Source organism: Coturnix japonica, chromosome 2, assembly GCF_001577835.2.
Source record: "Coturnix japonica isolate 7356 chromosome 2, Coturnix japonica 2.1, whole genome shotgun sequence".
Classification (NCBI taxonomy): Eukaryota; Metazoa; Chordata; class Aves; order Galliformes; family Phasianidae; genus Coturnix; species Coturnix japonica.
In genome coordinates, this window is record NC_029517.1 from 89,707,542 (window position 1) to 89,731,248 (window position 23,707).

General features: G+C 40.4%; 1 protein-coding gene across 2 annotated transcripts in view; it reads left to right on the plus strand.

Annotated features, from left to right (window-relative positions):
• Positions 1-897: 897 nt before the first annotated feature.
• The window catches only part of LAMA1 (laminin subunit alpha 1), a 97,190-nt gene continuing 74,380 nt past the window's right edge, over positions 898-23,707 (plus strand). For both annotated transcript variants that reach the window (XR_001553442.2, XM_015855286.2), the window contains exons 1-3: positions 898-1,024; positions 20,962-21,132; positions 21,411-21,523. Coding sequence is in view for 1 of the 2 variants with exons in the window: in XM_015855286.2 (XP_015710772.1) it covers positions 934-1,024; positions 20,962-21,132; positions 21,411-21,523 (375 nt within the window). In the remaining variant the exon portion in view is untranslated. The remainder of the gene's footprint in view (positions 1,025-20,961; positions 21,133-21,410; positions 21,524-23,707) is intronic.

Here is a 23,707-nt window from a genome sequence, read left to right on the forward strand (position 1 = left end):
CAGGCTGATCAGAGAAGCTGTGGTGCCCCATCCCTGGAGGCACTCAAGGCCAGGTTGGATGGGGCCCTGGGCAGCTGAGCTGCTGGGGGGGCAGCCCTGCCCATGGCACGGGGTAGGTCTGGGTGGGCTTTGAGGTTCCTTCCAACCCAAGCCGGACTGTGATTCTAAAATTTCTCCAAATAAACTAACTCATTTTGAGCACTCATTTCTTTTCCTGAAAAATGTTGTTGCTTGCTGCAGTGTATATAGGATAGTCCTTATGGGGTGCTTTACGGATGAGCTGTGTGATAATCCTTAAAACAAAGAAAGCAGGAACAGCTCTGTCTTGAACTTCGTCAACCTGTTTCCGTGTAGGTTCCAGAGGCAGCTGATCGCTAAAGCTGCAAAGCCTTTCCGCTGGACAAAAGCAGGCAGCCCCTTTGGAGAGATAAACCTTTAGTTGACAAACATGGCTGCACTGCTGTGTGTGCGCGGGGTGGAACGCATCGGCACGATATAACGTCGCACAGGAGTGGGGGGGGGACACTCGCAAGTAAAGCCTCAAGCCGAATTTTTCAAGCCCTTGGCGATGTCAGCCACATGGGAACACTGCGCAGTACCTTGGCTTAGCAGTGCCTCCCCCGCGCTGCACAGACGCTTTTCCCTCATTACTTCACACTCTTCCCACCTCCCCCCCCCCCCCCCCCCCCCCCCCCCCCCCCCCCCCCCCCCCCCCCCCCATCCCGCAGAGCACCACCTCATTCATTGCGACTCTCCCGGACTTTTTAGGCTCTCAGCGACCACAGCTGGGAAAGCTACGGGGAGGGGGCACCTCGGTGGGGCTCTGTGGGTGTGCGTGGGTGAGGGAGCGGGGCGGGGCGGCCGGGGGGAGCCTATAAGACGGGCGCGCTAGGCAGGGAGAACAGTGGCGAGTCTCTCCCGGCGGCGGCAGCGATGGTGATGGGCAGCGGCGGGCGGTGGCTGCTGCTGGCTCTGCTGGTGGGGCTTTCACTATTTGGGGCGCCGGGACACGGCCAGCCCCGAGGTGAGGACGCGAGAATGCGGGGCGGGGGGTGCGGCTGAGTTTGTTCGCACCCCATCCCAGTGCTGGGAGAGTTTCTAGGGTGCCCGCGGCATGCTCCTGTCCTTCCTCTTGGCCATCCTCTCGTCGGCTTTTCCTCCTTCGCTCTTTTCCCTCTTTCCCGGTGCCTTTTCTTCTCCATCGGCTGCTGTGGGAGGGGGCCCTCTCCTTTTATGGGGGCCGTGAACAGGCTCGGAGCCGGGGCAGGCAGGGGACATGGCCGGTGCTCGCTCCCTGGGGCCGCCCCGTAGCGGGGCGCAGTACTGGGTGCCCCCATCCCAGGGAAAGACAGAGTCGAGGGATGCCGCGCTCTGAGCTAATGCGAACCAGATCGAGGAATGAGAAGGGATCCAAATCGCGGGAGGGGAAGCGTGTGGATGTAATGGAGACAAGTTGCAAAAGTTTTCTTTCTTCGCACGTGGTTCTGCCCGGTGCGCTACTCTCGGCGAGCTCCGTGCAAGCAGCTCGGCTGTGCGCATCCTCTTTGTTCGCAGAGCGGCGAGCGGGGTTTGTGCTGCGGGACTGAGGCTGGGAAGCAGCCCCGGCTCCGGGTGCGGGCTGAGAGGTGCGGCACTGACTCGCACAGCGTGTATTCCTCTGGTTGGGCTCCGGAGGCTGATCTACCACTGATCCGCTCCAGGCTTTGGTCCCTGGTCGCGGTTGTTTTCGGTATAACAAAAACCAATTTGGGAGGCATGTGCTGTGCAGATGCGTCGCTTGATATTGTTTAAGGTAAAGCGTGGCTTTCAAGATGGATGTAGTGCAGATCAGCATCTGGCCGCTTGTGCGTTGCCATAAAATCAAGTGTGGCTGTTAATATGTGCGTACAAAACGTCATCCTCAAAGTCAGGGTGGCAAAATCGAACTCAGGTGAATTGCTAAGTCCATAAACGCCGGCTTGTAGATAAAGAAACCATGCCTTGCTTGTGAGAACTCAGTCTTGGAAACAAATGAAAAGATGAAGTGGCACAAAACTTATATTTCACAATTTTTTTTCCACATGGTACCATCTTCTGTTCCTCAAATAATCTTACTTCTTGGTTTACATGGTTCATGGTATGCTCGGACATAGCTAACATTTATTATTATTAAGAATTGTCCTAAGAGCTGATCAAAGAGCCTGCAACTATTCTTTTTTTTTCCCCTAACATAAACTTGCAATGATCCTACTGCTGTAATCTGCTGTGGCTTTTCTAGAGAGTTTAGTGCTGCTATTTCAGCTGCTATGTGTAGCAGCTCACATGGTTGGTCATCTTGATAAAACACATATTTTAATATTGCTGTTTGAAGATTGCAGTGTGTTTGGTTGTGCCTAAGCTGCCCCTCCTGGGGCTATTTAAATTAATTACCCGATATTTTTCTAGATGGAAGATCGGGTCAGGAGACCATTCCTTCTATTAGATTAAGTTGAGAGATGTTTTTCTTTTTTTCTCAGCATGAGAACACAGATTCATAGAGGAAGTAGTGGGCATCAAACCCCCCAGTGGAAAACTGCCTTTCCAAAACCAGAATTCCAGATAACTGAACCTAAAACAATGCAAGGAATGCGATGCAGATTAGAATAGCCATGTTGCTTGTGCAGAAAGTAAACAACTAGGGCTCAAACTTGCAAGCATCACAATGATGTTAAAAAAAAAAAAAAAGGCTGCTGTGGGAATTGAAGGATTTCTTGGACATTGGGCTAACATAGAATTTGGGGTGAAATGCACCTTGGCATGTTTGTGGAGAGAACCTTGGTAGAGCTCTTTCAGCATTTCCTGTTTTTCTGTCTGTGCTTTTGTCCTGTCAGCAGATGAAGAAAATAGAGCATACAATAGTTTGGGGTCTTTCAGTGAGTGCTGAAGTCCAGGCAAAGAAAGAACAGCTCAGAATAGTAAAGTTAGTGCAGCACACAGCTTTAAAGGTTAATGATTGGTTCTTTCAGCGTAAAGATTGATATCTACATACCTATAAAATTTAGTTGGTATTTTAATTGCAGGTATGTGGTTGAGGTATCCCCATCCTGTTGAAAAGTCAGGTCTGATTTTCAATAGAGTTTTTGTATCCTGTAACTGTTATTCTTGGTGAAGCACGTATCACTGGTGTTCCAATCCAGATGAGAACTGGTTTGCTGCCTCAGAAGCAAACAACCGTTTCAGAGGCTTATGTAGCATCTTTGCTCCACTGGAATGTGTTCTTTGTTGTACTGAGAGTAACAATGCTGTATGTCTGGGAAGGAGAAGGGGAATCCAGTTAATGACTGCACAATATTGCTTGCAACTGCTGTATTTAGTTCTACTACTGTCAGGTGGTTTTCTAGTAATTAAAAAAAAAAAAAGAAATAATGGTTAATTACCATTTGAATTTTATTTTAAGCCTACTGTACTTTAAGAGTCTGGCTCAATAAGTATGCTTAAACTATGACTAATGCACAAATAACAACTCTATGGTCAGCAACTGCATTTTTTTTTTTTTTCCTGAAAGGTAAAGTGATAAAGGTTTGCTTATAAATCAGATTGTTAGAGCACTTGCACAGGAAGTGGGAGATTTGGGCTAATCTCCTTAGCTTGAGATGGTCTGAACCCGCATCTCCAGTTTCTGAATAGAATGCCTTATTGCCAGATTGCTGTGACAGGCAATGGGGGGAGAGGCACTTATGAAATCTCTCTAAAGCTCTGAGATCCAGCTACTGTGTAGTCAAGAATGCAAGTTCAAAGGGTAGAGAAGAAGAATGGGTAAGAGAAAAAGCTGTTGCTGGATTTGTGTAGGTTCAGGGGTAATAGAACTGTGCCAAAGAGTGAGGGGATGCTCTGTTCTTACAATCAGTTTCTGCCTGATTCCCTGCTGTCAGTGTTTGATGCATTTTCTGTAATGAGAAAGCTTCCATACCCTAGAAAGATTTTCATTTCTTAAATATTTTCCTTTAACATCTCTGCTATGCTTCCAGTGATATTAATATTTCTTGCTGACGAGAGAACACCAAAAGAAAACTGAAGTCCCTTGCAACTTGTGGAAAGCCTGGAGACCATGCTGTTTGCAATTTACAAAAGGCAGGAGACTGAGCTGGAAATATGGAAGGAGTATTGAGACAATCACTTAATGTTGTAGTATGCAGAGAATTTCCCATTTTTTGGCAAAATTGAGCAGACTAATAACTGTAAAGTTTGGGTTTACATTTTCTCCCTGGTCTGGAAACAGTTACAGCGCATCTATACACCTCTTGTGCCTTCACATGGGTTAAGTAGCAGGGCACAAGATACTTATTAGCTGTCCATACTCAGCCCATTAGGCTATGTGATAACCTTCCTTTTCCCAGGCACAAAGGAACAGGGTGGGGCAACCTCAGTAGAAAATTAGTCCCTCCAAGAGGTGTTTCATGATAGCCATCTGCCCATGGGATAGGGATAACGCCCATCATTAAAAGCTGTGGGAGAAGCTCTCCAGCATTGCTGCCTAAGTGGTTGTGGAACCTTGCTTGGGTCGCAGAGAAGAATGGTTTGAGATTGGAGAAGACATTATGGGGAAGGACCCCATAGATGAAGGGCCAAAGACAAAGAAAGAGGAAGGGCAAAGGTTGAAAAAGGGGGACTGGAGTGGGAGAAATCAAGGTGATATGAGAAAACAAGCATAGTGTGAAACAAACAAACAAAAAAACAATAACAACAAAAAGGATAGAAGAGATCAGTTGGCTGTAAACATGTAGTCAGTCAGTATGCTTGTCTTTCCATGCTGTGTGTCTTATCAGTATAGCCTGTATTGTCTTCTTACTAAACTGCTTTCCTGGGGATGGGATCTGTATGCTTTGAATTTGAAGGCCCTAACCAATGGATAGGGGACCATGTGTCACAGTACCTAGTGTGTCTTGTGTGCTTGGCTGGAGAGACTGGAGTATATACATTTTGTGTGGGTCTGCATGTCAGTGCGTGATCAGACCAGCTAGCTTGTAGGATGAGAGACTTGGGAGCCAAGTTTCAAAACAGCCATAGTTTTGGGATGGATACTGTAGAGATCAGAATGTCAGTGAGTTGGATGCCAGAGGAACCAGGAGATCCACTGGGGACAGTGTGGGGTGTAGATGTTGACTAAGACACTAACTACATGAGTGTAACTTTTGGTGAGCCAAATAGAGATGAGAACTCGGCCTACTACTGGGTAGGCTGGGAGTCTAAGCCAGTTGCTGAAGGGGTAATGAGAGTAATGTGTGTGTGTGTGTGTGTTTGAAAGTGGAGCTGCAGATCTGAGGGGCTCTAAATGCCAGCAAAGTGGGAGACCTGAGATCCAAGGGCTAGTTACTAGACAGATTAAGTGTCTTGCTACTGAAGAAATTCACATTGCATTTATGTATGTATTTGAATTTTTATTTTCCACTTACAGGTTTCATTCTGATCAGCTGGAGCAGTTAACAGGATAAATCTGTTAGTGTTGCTTGTGTCTGTCATTCTTTTTTGATCTGAGTGATTGACAATTTGTATATGCATATGTGTTGTATCTCTGAGTATATATGTTTGTGTATATTCATTGGGAATATATATTCAACTTTACTATGGACTGGACTTGGGAGAGTGGAACTGCAGCAATCTCCTTTCTACTGCCCAGCAGGTTTCAGCACACAGTAATTGTGTAGTAGGAGCTCTAGGTCTGGAACTGTGGCTTCTTCATTTTCTCTGATAAATGTGAGCTGTTGAAGCCCTAGTGTAATAGACTTAGTTCTATATGGTATCTACTCAAAATTAAATATTAGATTACGTCGCCTCCTGATCCGGTGACAAATCAAGGCTGCCTAGTGACTGCACTGTGCCTCTGCGCATAGGGAACAGACAGGACTCACACACGGTGCATAGCGCTGAAAGTACAAGTTTAATGCCTCACAACAAGCCCTATATAGTGGTCCAGGTGACCTCCCCTGGCAGACACTCGTGACCTCCCTGACTCCATCCCAGGTGCACGCAGGTACCACCTACCCAATATGCAACAGATTACCCATCTAGCAAGTCTCCTTAAACAGAAGCCACATTGCATGTATCCAGATATGTTGCTTTTGCAGGTACCATTGTGCTAAAGTAATACAGCTCACTAAATTCCTAAGAGGACACATATATATTTAGAAGACCATCAAAAAGAAATGGGGCTTGATAATAATCAAAGAATTTGTGATGTAAAGATTAGTGCAAAAGATAACAAATCACGACTAGGTGCAGACTCTGATGGTTGAAATCTACCTTTATGATGGGACAGCAAAGGAATGAAGCAGAGGAAAATTTGTTTCTCTTTCTGGTGATCTGCAAAGAACATCTTAGACATTTTGTGGAGAAAATGTTTATCTCTGCATTGGTCAAAGGGTCCTAGATTTTGATTTCTTTTTTCCCTCACTACTTCTGATAGAAAGTTAGTGCCAAAAAGCTAGAGTATTTCTTCTTTCCTCAGAATGCAGAGGTATGTGACAGAAAAATCTCATGAAAGCATGCTAAATAGATGAAGATTAAGGTAAAAACATTTGTCTGTCATAAATATTTCTCCCTGTTCCCTGAGGGTGTAGAAAATGCATCTCTGGAAATTCAGAACTATCACTATGTAGATCAGTAGTTGGTATTTATGGCACTCTCACACAAGGCTCTTCTGATGGAGTTTGCCTTTTTCTATGCCTGTAATTTTTTTTTTTTTTTCTAAAGGGATAGACACCTGCTGTCCTCAAGGCATCCCTTTCTGACCATACAGAGAAATAAGGTATTCAAGCTTTACAAGATGATATTGGTTAGGTCAACTTGCAGGAATCATAATTTCTTGGTTGGCATGAATCTTAGGTGCACATCAATCAAACCTCCCGTTATATATATTTATTTGTATTTGAGTAATGTCTCAGAGCCTGATCCCAGCACCCAGAGGCACTTTATGATGGGTATAGCGCTCAGGCTTTGAGCTGTAATGTGAACGCTTCATCTGGTGGAGCTTTAAGTCAGAACAAAAAAAAGGTTAGGTATGTCTGTGCTTTTTTTCTTTTTAGTAGCTGAAGTACCTCTCTGAAAATTAGGGTTGCTTTGACACAAGTTCACAGGGCAACTGGATGGGTGGTGCATGGCAATGAGTCTTATCCTCTGTTGGGCCAGATCTTTTCTCCCTGTGAGCAGCACAGCTTTGCAGGCTATGGAAAACACTGGCTGTCCTGGGGGAATGGCCTCAGCTGGTTTATCTCTCTTTTCTGTGGTTTCTCTCTTTTCTTTGTGCTTTTCCTACCAGTTATCCCCATGAAGATCCTGCATTTGTTTTGTGTAGGCAAAGTAGATTTGAGCTTTCAGCAAAGCTTATAAAAACTTGTTAGCTTTTGATTTTTTCTTTTTCTTTTTCTTTTTTTTTAAAAAAAATTATTAATTTATTTATTAATTTAACTATCAATTAATACAGTAATGAATCCGTCAGAGTTATTCCCTGCTCAGTTCTTCCATCTCAGGGTTGAAAGTTCTTTTTCTAGCCTCAGATAATTTATTTCCCTGAGCTCATTTATTGTGCTGTGAGATCCAGTCCCCCTCTGGATTCCCGCATGAGTATAAATGTTAAAAGCTGTTTAAGAACGGGTCTTCCTGAAGTAGAAACTTAATTTTCCCCCTGCCTCTTCTTGCATTTCTGCTGTTCTGTTTTTCTCCAAAATGACCCTGAAGACAGGCCTATGTCCTATGCCTCCTTTATAGTATTTGTTTGTATAAGCTTTTGTTTGCTGAATGGCTGCAAAGGTGGTTCAGAACCCATACAAGTTATTTGAAAGAACTTCTCTAGCCTTTATTTAATTGTTAGATGTTGTAGATCTGATTAAGTGTTGCTAAACCATGTTGCTCCTGTGCTGCTCCTCCACTGCCTCCTCTGCAGGCAGTCATTGCCCAGAGTGCAGGAGGGTGCAATCAGTCCTTGCTGGCCTCTCACAGTTATTCTGGATCCAACCAGAAGTATCTAGACAAAAAGCACTTTTTTTGATGAATGTCCAGCTGCAGCATAATGCTTATGCCTGGAAGGTCAGTCAATCAAATTACACCATCCCTGTTTAAGAGTTGCTGTACTGAAGGGAGAAACTGTTCCTGAAGTCACTTCACTACTAATAATATGGCTAAAAAGCCCACTATGTTTTTCTTTTTCTTTTTTCTTATGTTCCCTTACAAGCTTTCCTCATTCAAATGCATGAGTGACTAATGCCTGCTTTGTTATCCTCTGTCCCACACCATTCATATATTTTACTTGGTTTTCTAGTGCTCCCCTTTGTTCATATCTTGCATTTTGCAAGAGGGGAGACAAAAAAGGGTTGTAACTGTCTGCTAATGCCTCCGATGATTAGGTTGTTTCTACTTTATTGGCTGAGAGTGGCTAGATAGCAGAAGTTTACAGTGAAGGCTCTTTGATTTGTCAGGGTCTGTGGAAACTTTGGTTTAAATTGGGATTGTGAAATACATGCTGTTGAAATTTCTAGGATTCCATCCATCTACTTCATCCTGTTGAGTTGCTAAAGTGCATGCTAAATGACTTCTATCAGAAAATACCCTTTAAAATGTGACGGAGTTCAATTTTTTGATGGGAATAGGAGGGATCAGTTTAACCCCACTGACTTTGAGAGAATTAGCTGTGAATTTGCATTTATCTCCAGACAATTGTTCATTTATTCCTTGAGTAGTTGCTAACTAATGTAATCATTCAGTAAGACACTGAAATATACTCTCTTTAATTTGCACAAGTTGCTCAATTTGCATTTATGGGGGAAATAAAATTTACAGTATAAAAAGAATCTTGATAAGTGGAAAGCAAATCTACCATGCATCTATAAGTCCGTGACTTATGAATAAACCTGCACATTTGCTAAGGCTTATTTTTGGATATTAATTGCTAATCTTGCTAAATGTTGATAGAATTTCAGGAAGTACATACATTTCTTCTGTTCATGCAGAACTGAGTTCTTTCTGAAATGAGCATGAAAAAGGAAAAATGAATTTTATGCAAGGCTGGCAAGTATCAAGTCCTATGACAATTTGTCTTCCTTTAAGCAGGTTTACAGCATGTCTGCTGATAAACACCAGAAGTTCATCACACTAAAGTCATGCAGAAAATACAAACAGCTGAGTCAAATGGATGAACACTCTACTTAAAAGTGATTTCCTCTTCTAATTTGTAATAATGATGGGGATGCATCTAATGGAAGAAATGTCTGCAACTTCAAGCTGAGTTGCATGATGACCATCTTCGCATAGTGTATCAGTAGAATCACAAATCATTAAGGTTGGAAAGACCACTAAGCTCATCCATTCTAACCATCAGCCCACCACCACTATGCCCACTAACCATATTCCTCAGTGCCACATCTCCATTTTTCTTGAACACCTCCAGGGATAGCGACTGTGCCACCTCCCTGGACAGCCTGTTCCAATGCCTCACCACTCTTTCTGACAAGATCTTTCCTAGTATCTAATCTGAACCTCTAATGGTGCAACTTGAGGCCATTAACTCCCATCCTATTGCTGTTACCTGTAAGAGGTGGCCCACTTCAGGCAATTGTAGGGAGCACTTGGGAGACCTTAGTAGGTCTCCTCTTCTCCAGACTGAACATTCCCAGTTTCCTCAGCTGCTCTCTTTAAGACTTGAGCTCCAGATCCCTCACCAGTTTTCTTGTCCTTCTCTGGACATGTTCCAGGGCTTCAATGTTCTTCTTATAGTGAGGAGCCAAAACTGAACACAGAATTCAAGATGCAGCCTCACTGGTGCCAAATAGAGGAAGAGCACCTTCTCTGCTCCTGCTGACAGCAGTATTTCTGATGCAAGCCAGGATGCCGTTGGCCTTCGTTGTGGTCAGCTGGATTTCAGCTAACACTCCCCCAGATCCTGTTCCTTTGTTCAGCTTTCCAACTGTTCTGCCCCAAGCAGTAAGTGCAAACAGTGTCTGCTGGGGAATAACTGAATTTGGCATGTCTTGGCATAGATCACAGGTTGCCACAGTGATGTGTCAGTGATATGCACATACTCACTCAGAAACTTTTTATTGCAGCTTCTTTTTGAAAGGATCTGCTATTGCTGTGCTACCACTTCCACAGTTAAGAGTGGAAGCTGAGAAATACAGGTTTTATCCTATCTGGCAGGCTGAAACTCGTGGTGTGCTAATAGGAAAAGGGGACAAAAAGGGACTACTTGGTGGTGTAGTGTCAGGGAAAAGGCTGAGATGTTTGCCTCAAAGTATAAAAACCCTTCTACTTACAATGTACTACCAACCAATGCTACCTGCCCTTTCTTTATAAGCTGAGCAGCATTTCTAATTTCCTTTGTTCTTGAAAACAATGAGAAACAAGTACTTCACACTCTGCACCTCTGCACCCAAATAATTGTTTCATTTCCCATAGTAAATCAACAAAAATGTTTGGGGTGTTTCAGGATGGAATGCAAAATGTGCAAGTGTCTCACTGTAGGGTTGCTGAATTGTAAATTAAAGGATACAGTTCTCAGGTCTTCAGGCTGTTGGAATTTTCTTTAAAAAATATATATTCTTGTTTCAGCTTAGTGTTTGCAGTGCACCAATGTTAGGTTGCTGCTGAAGGATGGGAGCACAACTGGGGCCAGGCCAGGAGGCTGAATTGGAAAAGCTACCACCATGATGGTGAGAGGCAGAGCCAAGACAGGTGCCTGAATAAGGCTGGGGGTGAGGGATGTTTCTGCAGTGCCATATAACAGCCCACAGAAGGACATAAAGCTGGGTTCCACCTCAGCAGAACTTTGGGCTGAAGTGCATCCAACATTCTTGTTTTCAAGCCAAAGGCAAAATACTTCCAGGACACTTGATTAAAATTCCATGTGGATGGCTGGGTTATTGAGCATCAATGGTAACACAGAAAGGAACTTTTTGTAGTTATAGTGGTTTTTTTTTTTTTTTTTTTTTTTTTTTCGTAATTTTGTGTCCTTGAAATTATGCTTTCAAGAGCTTACCCTGTGTGATACAGATGGCTTTGATTTTCATGAAGATATTTGCTTTAAAATAGGGAGGGTTTGGAAGTGTAAGGGTTTAAAACACTGAAAATGTGCCATAGCTGTTTTTAATTTTTGAAGAATGGAGAAGCAAGAGGTATCCCATGCGTTTATCCCAACCTCTGTGTAAAGACTAGTAAGTACACAAATGAAGGCAATTCACAGTTTTACTTTTGTTTCAGAGTAAAATGCCTACGCAAAAAGTTAGTAGGGTGTATTTTTTTCTTTTTTCAAAAAGCAGAACACCACCTCTATTGTGTATTCTATTGTGTATTATTAAGCAGTTATAACTAGGGGAAAGAAACAAAGAAACAAACAAAAAGGGTACAGAGGATATTTCCCAGTTGATCATTTAAACTGGAGAGGACCATTCCATTATCTCTGCTGACAAGATTTTTAAGTCTTGCATGTCTTAGGTGCTGCACTAGTTGCAAACTGTCCCCATTCAATCAAGCTGAAAGAAAGGCTTCCCTTCCACCCAGGATGACTTGGCAGCGATACAAGGATGTATGTACTCCTATAATGGCTTCGTGCCTGCTTAAAAGAAAATATTTTACTTATGTGTCTCAGAAAAGCACATAGCTTTGTAAAACAGGGAAGCTGGGTAGTGCTGAGGTGCCAAAAACTCTTCAACTTGAAATAGCTTTTCAATTAATGGAATAATGTCTACTTACTTTTAATCTGTGTTTAACTTTATCTAATATAGTTGTACACTGTAATATTAAAAGAGTGCATATATTTTAGGAAAGAAAAAGAAATGCCTTATGTACATACATTAAGTTTTTGTATATAATGGATGCTGACAAGCTTTAATGAACAAAGTGAAAAATGTTTCACCACCACCCTGTAGTGTTACTGCTTGGTGGTAAGGCTTGGTTTGTGATCATGACGAGATGCCAGCAGCCTCAAGCTATCTTTCTTTATTTTTATGTGGCCTTGAATGCCTCTGGAGATAGGGAATCCACAACCTCACTAGGCAATCTGATCCAGTGCCTCACCACAATCTTAAGTAAAAACTGCTTCCTAACACGTAGCCTAAATCTTGTATTTTCTAGTTTGAAGCCATTCCCCCTTTTCCTCTCACTATCAGACCATGTAAAAAGTTGGTCCCCTGTCCTGTTTGTAAGCTCTTTTCAACTGCTAAGTGTGGTCTCCCTGGAGTCTTCTCCAAGCTAAGAAATCTCAAATCCCTCAACCTTTCTTCATATGAGAGGTTCTCCAACTTTTCAGTTATCTTCATCACCTTTCTGTGGACCCAGTCCAAAAGCTCCACATCCTTTCTGCACTGTGGGCCCCAAGCTTGGATGCAGCACACCAGATGGGACCTCACAAGGGCAGAGTACAGGGTAGAGGGGGGAACACACGATGACAATCCCTTCCCCCTCTGCTGGCTGTACCTTGTTCAATGCAGCCCAGAATACTCTTGGCCTTGGGCTGCTCTCAGTGAATTCTTCTTCCAGCCTGTACTGGTATCTGGGATTGCCTTGATCCAAGTGCAACACCTTGCATTTGCCTTTGTTTAACCTTATTCAGTTCTTGTGTGCCTACTGTTTGAACATGTCCAAGTTCCTCTGAATGGTTCTCTTCTGTTGTGTCAACTGCATCACTCAGCTCAGTGTCTTAAGAGCATACCATCAGATGAGGGTACGTTCAATCCTGATGAGGGTAATAGAAAACAGTGTAGAAAAGATGCAGTCATACTTTAAGTAGTGATGCTGGGTCACAATATGGAAATGATTCGGTCTACTACACCATCAATTTATTTATTTTTCAGTCTCAAGCCTTTTAGAATTTGCAAGTAATAACTATAAATTTAAAATTATGAAAGAGCTAACAGGTACTTGGGTCATAACTTCCACTTTATTATACTGAGTGAGAAGCCTAATGCTGCAGATTTATGCATGCAGATTTAATTAGGGTCAAACCCAGACACGATTTTCACTTATAAGGAAGGCTGTCTCCTCAGATTGAAAATGAGTTATAGGAAAGAAACTGTGGATGAGCTATCTATTAAAGTAGTCATAGTAAATTTGGAAATAAGCTTGGTTTAAATCAAACATTAATAAGAACAACAGTGTTTTGCCTCTTTGAAATTAGGACATGTCATAAATGGTGAATGACTGAGGTCTCAAATTTTTGACATGCCAATCACTTTGTCAGTGCTACCGTCATTCATCTAAGCTAATGTCTCCTAGGCTGTATGTCAGCAAAACTGTCAAGACACTAATATAACGAATAATATTAACCTCAAGTTAATGTGAAAATTGTTCCTAAGATTAAAGTGACTTCAGGAAAATACTTATTAAATTAAAGGAAAACAAAAATGATACACTCCCAAGCCAATGAGTACAATTTAGACTCCTCAACGTGTGGAACCAGATTTTTGTGAGCAAGGACTAATTTCATGGTCTAGCAGGTTTGTTGTTCTTTGGCAGACTGCATATTTGTCAAATTTTGGCTCTTTCTGTTTGGTGCAAATACTATGGCAACTTCTGGGCAGGTTCTTGATAGGCTAATATAATGCAAAAAAAAAATAAAAATCTATATTTAAAAGACACAATGGGACAGAAGAAATATTCAGTGTTATACTTTTTTTTCCAATAGTGGTTTTCAACACCGATTGTTAATTAGCCCAGGGCAGACTGCAGGAGTTAAATTCCTTTGCTTGTAGTGCAATAAGGCTCTTGTTAATAATGGTGGATGCACATAAGCCACAGCAGAAAAAGTTTGGCAGAGAAGCTCTTGTCTGTCTGGACAGAGGAAAGGACAGAATTTGGTCTTTGGCAGTTTTGTTCTCTGAAAATTTGCAGGATTCAATTAAAATGTTTCTGGTTACATTAACTTCTTCTAGTGCTTGTTTAGTTAAACTGTCATTTGGAAAATGTTTACAGAATCAGAGGTACAAAATGATCAGCAGAATCTTCCTTTAAACAAAGGTTTATAGGCATTCAACAAAAAGCTGTGAAGCAAGCTGTTTTACAGATAATCTGATCTCAAGGTGTGGGCCTCTGTGGAGTATACTTTTCTTTCATGATTGACTAGGCAGCTGTAAGACAGAAAATGATCATTACCTTAGCAAAGAAAACTCAACTGTACAGCTTGGCAAAGAAAGCAAATCTTATTCTGGGATGCATTAATTAAACTATACAGAATCTAAGATATTTTTCTTCTCCAGTTGGTACTGATGTGGTTTGAGAAGTAACTGTTGGAGATGCAAACTGCCAAGAATTCAGGATAAGTGGTTTAGAAAACTGACTGAGGAAAGACTATAATATTGTTTCTTTAGTTTGGAGAAGAGAAAACTGTGTGTGATAACAGCCTCTTGGGTGATCAAGATCATGACAGATCATGAATGGAGCAATGATGACTAAAAGTTGGTAACTTTTCAAGTGATGAAGCACTCGTATGGAGGAATTTCCCTAGCTGGGAGCTCTTGAGCTCTTTGCTAAGCAAATCTACTATGTTCTTCTATTCAAAATGGATTGAATTAAATAATGTAAATTGCCTGGATATTTGGAAAAAAATTATTCTCAGGGAGAATGGTGAGGCATTTGGTGAGTAACCATCTCTGGAGGTGTTCAGGAACCTTGGAGACATAGCACTGAGGGAAAACAGGTAGTGGGCATGGTGGGGACAGGCTGAGAGTTGGATTAGATGATCACAGAGGTCTTTTCCAATCTAAATGATTCTGTGATATTTACAAAACTTAGTGTCCCTGAGTAGTCTTGCTGTGACTGATGCACAAGTCAGCTTTGCTCAGCAACATAAGGAAACAAAAAGTTCTAGGGGGAGACAGTAATCAGTCATGGTGGTGAGGATTTATCCTTAATCCGAAGGAGTCTAATAACAATGCAAACTCATTTGTAGACATACTGGTAATCAAACTGTACACCTTAATTAGCTCATGTAAATTTTGTGTTGTGCTTGTAGAAATTCTGCTCTCTGTATAGCTATAGAAGAAACAAGTTGTAAGATAGAATAATACAAAAGATGGTAATAATACAAGAATTATAGAATTACCCAGGTTGGAAAAGACCTTGAAGATCAAGTCCAACCGCAGCCTAACCATAGTACCCTAACTCTAAAAACCCTCTAAATCATATTCCTGAGCACCACAGAAGAAGGATGGTAATAGATATCCAAAAGGTTATATATAGGAAAAACTCACCAATATGGATGACCTTCAGCATGACTGGAAAATGCTGAGATTGGCTATCCAGTCTTCACAGAGGAGCAACCTCAAAGAGATGCTGCCTTAGTGCTGGTCAGTTCTTAAATGAAGTCTAGAAGAGGTGGAGTCAAGCTCCACCCCTTCCAGGAGCACAGCTGTGTTACCTGTGCTCCCACAGCTGACCCAACACTTGCCTCAGCTGATTAATCAGAGGTTCAGGCTGTGATTATCAGTTTCCCACACACAAGTAATCATTTTTCAGATGATTTCTAAGCTGTTAGCTCAATGAAGTCTGTTGTGTAACTTCATGTGGATTGTTGCCGTGGCTAATACATATTTTAATGCAACAATTCCACAACAGGGATTATAATGCAAGTTGGGTACTACACCACATCCTTTTTGTTGACTACAAATAGGAATGGATTTGGTGCCTTAATTCCAGCAGTTAATTTAAGCCAATTTATTTTAGGGAAATCATTCCACATTTTCATTGTGATTTCAGAATAGGATTTAGATGTAGATATATAAAAAAGGTTAAGGTAGGGACATTTGCTGGTGAAGTAAAATGAAGCACATGAAGAATCTGAACCCAAGTGTAATAGTTCCAGGGTGTTTATTTAGTAAACTTGCCTAATCCAGAGTTTGAATAAGACAGAATAACTAAAACAAAACTGTTCTACTGAAAACTGGTAGAGAATGTTATAAAGAATGTGACTTAAACTTCTGTAGTATAAAACTATCATATGTTTTATATACTCTAATATATTCAGTGACATTTTGTCCCTGGTCCCTTGTGTTTTTCTGGAGTGCACCAAACTATTCTGAACAACTGTTACTGTGTCCTCTGCAAATGTTTTCAGTAAATGACGAATCTATTGCTAGTGAACAAACTTCAACATTGTCTGCTTGTCATGAATTAAGGATTGCCTTACATTTTAAAAAATATTAATTTGTAAATGAGATTAGTCTCCTTTCTGCTCCCAAGATGTGACACAATAAAAAGCTTACTGTTGTTGCACACATCAGCTCTTTATGTTTTTAAAGTCATATTTATTTTATTCCCTTGAATTACTGCTTTATTATCCTCAGCACACACACAAAAAAAAGGGCAAAAATCAAGCTGTTGCTTTGCTGAATGTCTCTGCAAAATTGCTCACTTGAGTCTGGTTGGAATTCTTTGGTGCATACGCTGCTGAGCAATGCAGAAAATATTACCACCTTCTGGATTCTATTATTGGCTTTCTTCAGATAACCTTTTACATATACTTCCTATCAGTTTGGTATTCTGATTTCTTAGAAAAGAAGAAATCACCTCCCTAAATTATTCAGTTTTCTGGGGTTATCATACTGGTTAATCTGATGTCAGATAGATATCAGGTTAGTTATTTTGAATTCAACAGGAAGCTGTTTTATAGGTGGCCTTCCTGTGAGAAACTTCACCATCCTTGCTGTGTTTATCAAGATATGAAGAGTAATACTATCTTTATCATGCTTATTGAATGTATTTGCTGGCATAGCGAAGCTCTTATAAAGCAGAACTCCCATATGTATCCTTCTGTTTGTACAACTCTGTAAAATAAACAAATATAACGGAATCAGCTTTGAGTCTTTTAGGAAAGTTGTTATTCTATGAATCTCTCAGTTTCTCCACATGCCATCTGTAAAAATTGAAGAGGTATAGTTTCACACTGCCTATTGATCACATTGTGAGAATACACACAAGGCAAGTATAATAAAAAACAGACAACCCATGGATTTTGGCAAAAGGCACAAAACCACTCTCTCTACTCCTGTAACAGACCTGTGATGAAAGACTGATTTCCTGAGTGAAAAAAATCATTAATGAGGACTGGAGTTGAGGTTTCATTCATATCTAGCTGTGCAGCAGATGGAGTGGCTGTAAAGTCTACTGGGATTTGCTAAAAACTCAGAACCCTGGAAACATTGCAGTATCACAGTCTGGTGCGGGTTGGAAGGGACCTTAGAGATCATTGAGTCCAACCCCCGGGATTTGAGCCTCCTGTATAGCAGAGCAGCACTTCTACCACTTGCGCCACAAGGAGGATTCAAACCCGGGTCTCTGGTGTTGCAAGTGGCATTCCTACCACTGTGCCACCGGTGCCCAAAATCCTTGAAATTCTTTGTTGAGAAAAAATCAGAGCTGCTCAGTAGCCTACACCTAGAATGAAATCAATATGGTGAAGAAAACTTATTAAAACCACACAGAATTAACAGCGCAGGAAAGGTGGATGATGGCACTCATCTGTGCAGCAGGGAACTCCTGTAGACATAGGTTTCAAGTAGAATAATTCCCAAAGAAATGCAAGCCGTATGACCAGCCATGACCTTTACAATGGAGAGATGGATAGGTGCCCTGCTTGCATACCCCTTTTATTTATGCAGTGATGTATCTCAGTCCATCCACCCCAGCAAGAAGCATTCTCCAATCCTTCATTCTGAAGGATTAGAATTAGCAGGCACATGTTGATTACCTCACTTATCTTAAAAGTCTTTGCCTGTCTTTCTTTTCCCTAGTATACTGCATGCTTGAGTTTCTTCAAAAATTCAATCTTGGGACTTTTAGTTTCTTCCAAGGTTATGGATGGTGATTCCGAAACAGAGAAGAGTTCAATGGTAAAAAGCTGACATAGCAAATGCCTATTTGCAAAATTCACTCCAAAGCATTTTAACAGTTGAAGTATATTCAATCAGACTAGATTAGTGACATGAGAAGCTGCATCTGAATGCTACAGATCATTGCCATCCAGATAGATGTCTCTCAAGGCTCTTTCAAAGCCTCTTAGCTATGATTGTTTAATGTGATAATGGAATTTGATAGCTCAGTAGTGAAGCAGTGACAATTTTGTACGTAGTACTTCCCATCCTTTCTAGTGGGAATAAGTATGATAAATCCAATTCAATCAACCATTTGTGGCAGACTTCAGATTGCAAACTGTAGAAGTTACATCAATGTCTTTAGGAGTGCAAATAGAATTTGCCAAAAGTTTAGTTTACAGATACGTGGTATCTTCTGTCAGAGTTGTGTGTGGATTAAGGCCACTTGGATTTTAAATAACGGTGTAAAAACAGACACTTGTTTATCTGTATGTGGCTTATTTAAGTGACTGCTTGTGTGGTGATTTGTCTTTATCATACCTACTGCACAATTACATTCTTCTTTTTCTTTTATTCTCTCTCCCTCTCTTTTGTGGCAGAGGAGCATCTAGGAGTCTTGATGTCACCATTATCAGTAATAAGTAATTTTCTAAAATGTTTCTTAAGGGCATGCTGGATACCTGAAGAGGAATAATGTACTGTAAAGATGCAAGTCATTTCTTTTAAATTTGTCTCATTTTTTTCCCCTATTTTTGTTTAGTTTATTGCAGATACTTGCCTTTTCTTTTTAAATCAACTTGTAGGCTACTCTCAGTTTCTACTGAGATAAGCGGACACAATTCTGCAAACTGCTGTTAAATTTGATAGCATTAAAGAGAGTTGGAGGTTAGTGTAATCAGCTAGCATCTGAAGAGATTTAGCTTATTTCAGCATGAAGCTCATAACCTGTTTGTTTTTTTTTCCAATCCTTGGACAAAACCACAATGCAGTTCAATTGGATTGGAATGTCATTTCTTTTTGTCTCTGTGAGACCCAAAATACTCGTCATGAGATCTTAATGGCTTCATACCAGTATTAATTTCATTATCAATCAGTACATTTGATAAATGTCAGTGAGATTCTTGATGACAAGCAGACAGAAGGGCTCAGTCTAATGTGAATGTATATGAATGTATATGAACCTGATCTGAGTTGGAGATTTTGGAATGGAACTTAACCAAGACAGTGCTTGCCATGAGCACTATTACTCCAGAGTTTCGCTATTACTTTTGGCATGAATCTCTTGACTAAAGGTTATTGTAGGCAAATTACGTCACCGTAACAAATAACCCTGGAAACAAACAGTAGTGCTACTGTGTAATGTGAGTGAAGGTAATGAATGACTTGGAAAGTTAATTGGTAGTTCTTGAAGGCTGGCTGATAGATGTCTATGTGAACAGTAACGAATACTGAGTAGAGAAGGTTTCAAATAGTTAGGGATTAAAGTAAAAAGAGGGCACCCTCTTCCAAATGTTAGCTTTCTTATCTAGTAACAAAATGGAGGGCTGCATTTCTGTTTACTGACAGCCGTAAGTGTGGTTAACAGAAGGTGAGTGTGCAGGATGCATGTTAATGGGAGAAGAGCCTCACCAGTTGTATATCCTCCATGTGTTCATCTCAATTACATTTAGGTATAATGAGAACAAGGTGCATGCCTCAGTCCAGATTTAACTTAAATGAAGCAAAGACTAAAAGTAAATAAATAAAAGCTCTATCTCCCTCCTGCTAAGTTTTGAACACAGCACAATTGAAAACACACTCTTTATTACTCATAGTGAAGGAGGTTAGTGTTTAACCACATTTTTAAAGCTGAAGTCAGCGATTGAATAGCACTAAAAGTTTTCTCCAGGCTTTCCAGAGTAATGCAATTACTGGGCAGACAAAGACACTTAAAATTCTGCCTTGTTGACATGGATAGCTTAGGAAAAAAATATCAAAACATTAATATTGCAATCTTGCAATATGCATTGAAGGTTAATGAAGGAAAATAATCTGTGTAGTTGTAAACACTCAAAAAAATATTTTCACAAATGTGCCCTAATATGGCAGATTTTGTTATACTCCTTGTAACACAAGAAAGATAACAAAAAACTTACAAAAATGTGCTTTTGATCCATCATGATTGAAACAATAGCAATTCTTGCAGGACTCTCAGTACTCTGTACCAAGACTCTAGCTTCGATTTCAGCACATCATTTTCAGACTCAACACATGGATCTGTTTTTTTCCCAGATTGGTTCTCCTTTTCTGAATTATTTCCCAGCAGAAATGGATTATCTGTTGTACTGATGGCTGCAAACCTAACCATGCAGAAATAACAGCTTTTTAGCTCAAGAAGAAGGCTGAAAAATGATTACAAAGTTTCTGAGAGGCTGTGCTTGCATAATTTATTTCTGCCACCTGAAGTATTCCTTAAATCTTATGCATAGCCTTGAGATCTCCTTTTAGAAGATATGCAGAGCTCTGATGCCAGTAACAGCAGTTTTTCCTTATTCCTGTGCAAAAGAGCAGCACCTTTTGAAAGTATGGCAAAGTATGTAAAGATTAATAACCAGCAAATCAGATTTCCCTCAGAGTTTACACAGGTTTCAGAGAAGCCCAGAGCAAAGGTCTAAAATGCAGCCCTTAAAATGCAGGAGTGTGGTGGTGTTTCTGCCCCGAGGAGCTTAGGTTAAATGCCATTTTCCACACAGGCAGAAGGCCAGCTTACTGCCTGGTTTTAATCATTTTATAATGCAGCAAGAAGGTTTAGTATCTGGAAGAGAGCTCTTTCAGATACTTCTCAGGAGGGCTAGGGGATCCCTGTGCTTACTGGGTTCTCTATGTCCATCAGGGTCTGACACTTAAGGCATATCCCACCCCCTCAGCCAGGAGCAGGGCAGCCATGGGGAACCTCTCTAGCAGTGCCTCGGGATCATGATGATTGATGTGCTGGTGTCAGATTGCTATGATAATCTTTTCACAGAATAGTCTGTTTCTAATGTACTATTCTGCATCTATATCTCTAGGCTAGAAGCTAATTATGATACCCTGCATATTCAGAGATTTGTCTCGTAACCATGCCTGTAGTTTGCTTGCCTTAACACTGTAACTTATAATCATCATTCAATTCAAGGTCTGTTCCCTGCCATTTTGAACCTGGCCAGCAATGCTCACATCTCCACCAATGCCACCTGTGGGGAGAAAGGACCAGAGATGTTCTGCAAACTGGTTGAGCATGTCCCAGGACGGCCGCTGCGCAATGCCCAGTGCCGAGTTTGTGACCGCCACAGTGCTAATCCCAAAGGTAAGTTTGTTTCATTGGTTCTCCTCTTTGACTCTTCCCCATGAGTACAAAGCATGTCGAGGTCAAATACTTTTTGGTCTTAGTCTGCCTACTACATGACTGAAGCTGTCTTTAAGCAAAGGACTGACAGAAATCACTGTTGAGCACTGTAGAATGCTTTATGGCAGTAAAATGTTATAGTCTGCATGAAATAAATGTGCTAGATCAGAGAAAACAGTTTCAGGTGATTTTTCCAGAAATTGTTTCTTTTTGTTTATTTATTTTTTCCTTTAAAACAGAGCAGCACCCAATCTCCAGTGCAATTGATGGTACAAATAATTGGTGGCAAAGTCCCAGCATTCAGAATGGGAGGCAATACCACTGGGTCACCATCACCTTGGATCTAAGGCAGGTGAGTAACTTTTACCTAAGGGTCACTTACTGAATGTAGGATATAAATCCCCGTAATTAATTCTACCTCTCTAGAGTTTAGATAGTGGGACTTTTATAGTTAGTCATTTAATAGCAAATAGCTAAAGCTGGATAGTTAAACCTTAAACAAACTGATTTAAAACAGATGTGCTTTTTCCATTGTTTTTCAGTTGTTTTTAAAGAGCATCTTAGAGATTTTATTCATATCAGCCTGTAGTGGAAATGGCTGTGTCTTCTAGTATATAAATCACAGATCATTGTAATTCATGGCAGATCAACAGTTGTACTTAAGTGGATGAGAGTTTACACCACTGTTCCCTGTTTCTTGATAACCTTACTCTGTCTCAGCTAACTCCCCTAGTAGTCCTCTGATATTGTTTTTCTCTGCTCTTGATATCATGAAAGTTGCTTGAGGTATGGATTATTAAAGATTATTTTCAAGAAGCAAACAGTGTTTGGCACTTAATGGCGAAACTGGAAGTATTTGCTCTTCTAGCTGGCAAAATTCCTATACAAAAGGTTGCTAGACTGAACAGATGATTAGCTAGTTTCTCTGTTAGGTATGGAAGAATCATGTCTCCTCCACTATCCCTAGAAAAGACAAAATCATTTCTGAAGAAAATGTATTTTTCTAGATTTTTTCTTTTCCTTTTTTGTTTCATGTTTCTTTGAACAGATCTAAGGTATCTGAAAACCATAGCTAAGAAATCCATGAGTTTTTGCAGCTTAACAGGAATTCCAGTATAAACTGAGATTAATATTTCCAGTCTCTTGAAGAAGCTATGCAAATAAGAAATGCATGCTTGACGTATACAGCTGACAACATGCTCTTGCAAGATCACTAGATCCTGATTGGTGCTAAATTTTAAATTTAAAAAAGAAGGTTTAACTCTGATGTTTAAAATGAAGCATGTTGTGAAATGAAGCACAGGTTAAACAAGTGTCTAATTTCCTCTTTAATGAGAAAGCAGAATTATCAGGAAAATAATCACAGAAGTTTTGGATAGGACTCCTTCATTTGAATAGTTGACTTTGTTGTTAGTTTTTAAATGGACAAACAGGAAGGAAGAATGAAGGAGAGGGCAATGACTTCATTTTTTTCCCTCCTAGAATGATTTTACTTTGGAAACAGACCAGCTGAGCCGCTCTCTAAATCTTAGTTCTGTTGATGTTTCTCCAAACACATATCTTTCTTCTCCTGATCCACACTCAATTTCACTAATTTGATTTGAAATGTTTCCCCCAAGGGGCCTTTCTTCTGTGTTTTCCATAGAGAGATTGAGAGAGAGAAGGCATGTAGGGCTATGCAACTCGAATGTAAATTGCTACTCTTCAAGAAGGGATTTGGTTAATAAAGACTGCTTGAAGTCAATAAGTTATTGGAGCTGACTTGGTGTGCTTACTTTAAACAAGTCAGCACTAGTAAAAAGGAATAAAGAAAAAGTATAAGAAGGATCTCAGTGATTTTAGTAACTGTTTATTTAACTCATTCACAAGAAAATTTGTAAAAATACTCTACTATGACCTTTAAAGATATTCTTTAACATTGGTGCTTTTTCATTTTATTTCAAACTTTGTGCATTAAATCTGCCAAGTAGTGCATGAAAGTAAACATGGTATTTAACATTCCTTGACAGTATATATAATATTTGAATACAATTTTTGTTGTGAAAAAATGAAAAATTTAGCTATTATTTATTATTTCTGAATAATTACTAGATATTATAGCACTAAGAGAAATGGACTGTTTATCTGAATTGTTACTGATTTACAGCATAGAGATACAAGGCAATGATCAGGTTGGTGACAATGTAGCCTCAGCTGGTGAATAAAGGGGACTCCCTTGCCTGGTGAAAATGACTCCAGTTTATCCTAGATGTTCTGACCACAGTCTGTCCCTGTTGTATTTGTCTCCACTCAGTACTGAAGGGAACACAGAGTATTTCTTCAGTTAATATTCTACCTTACATTTAGTAATATTTTGTGTAAGAAAATCTGAACTGAAAAGCAGCTTGATGGATTCTCATTAAGAAAAAAAAGGCTGGCTAATAAAATCAAGATCAGAATTGCTGTTTTCTTTCTCCATCAGAATTTCTGTGCTGTTATTACTAAGCATTTTGTAAGGGTAGCCAGTGGTTATGTCACAGTTTTGTAACTCACATAT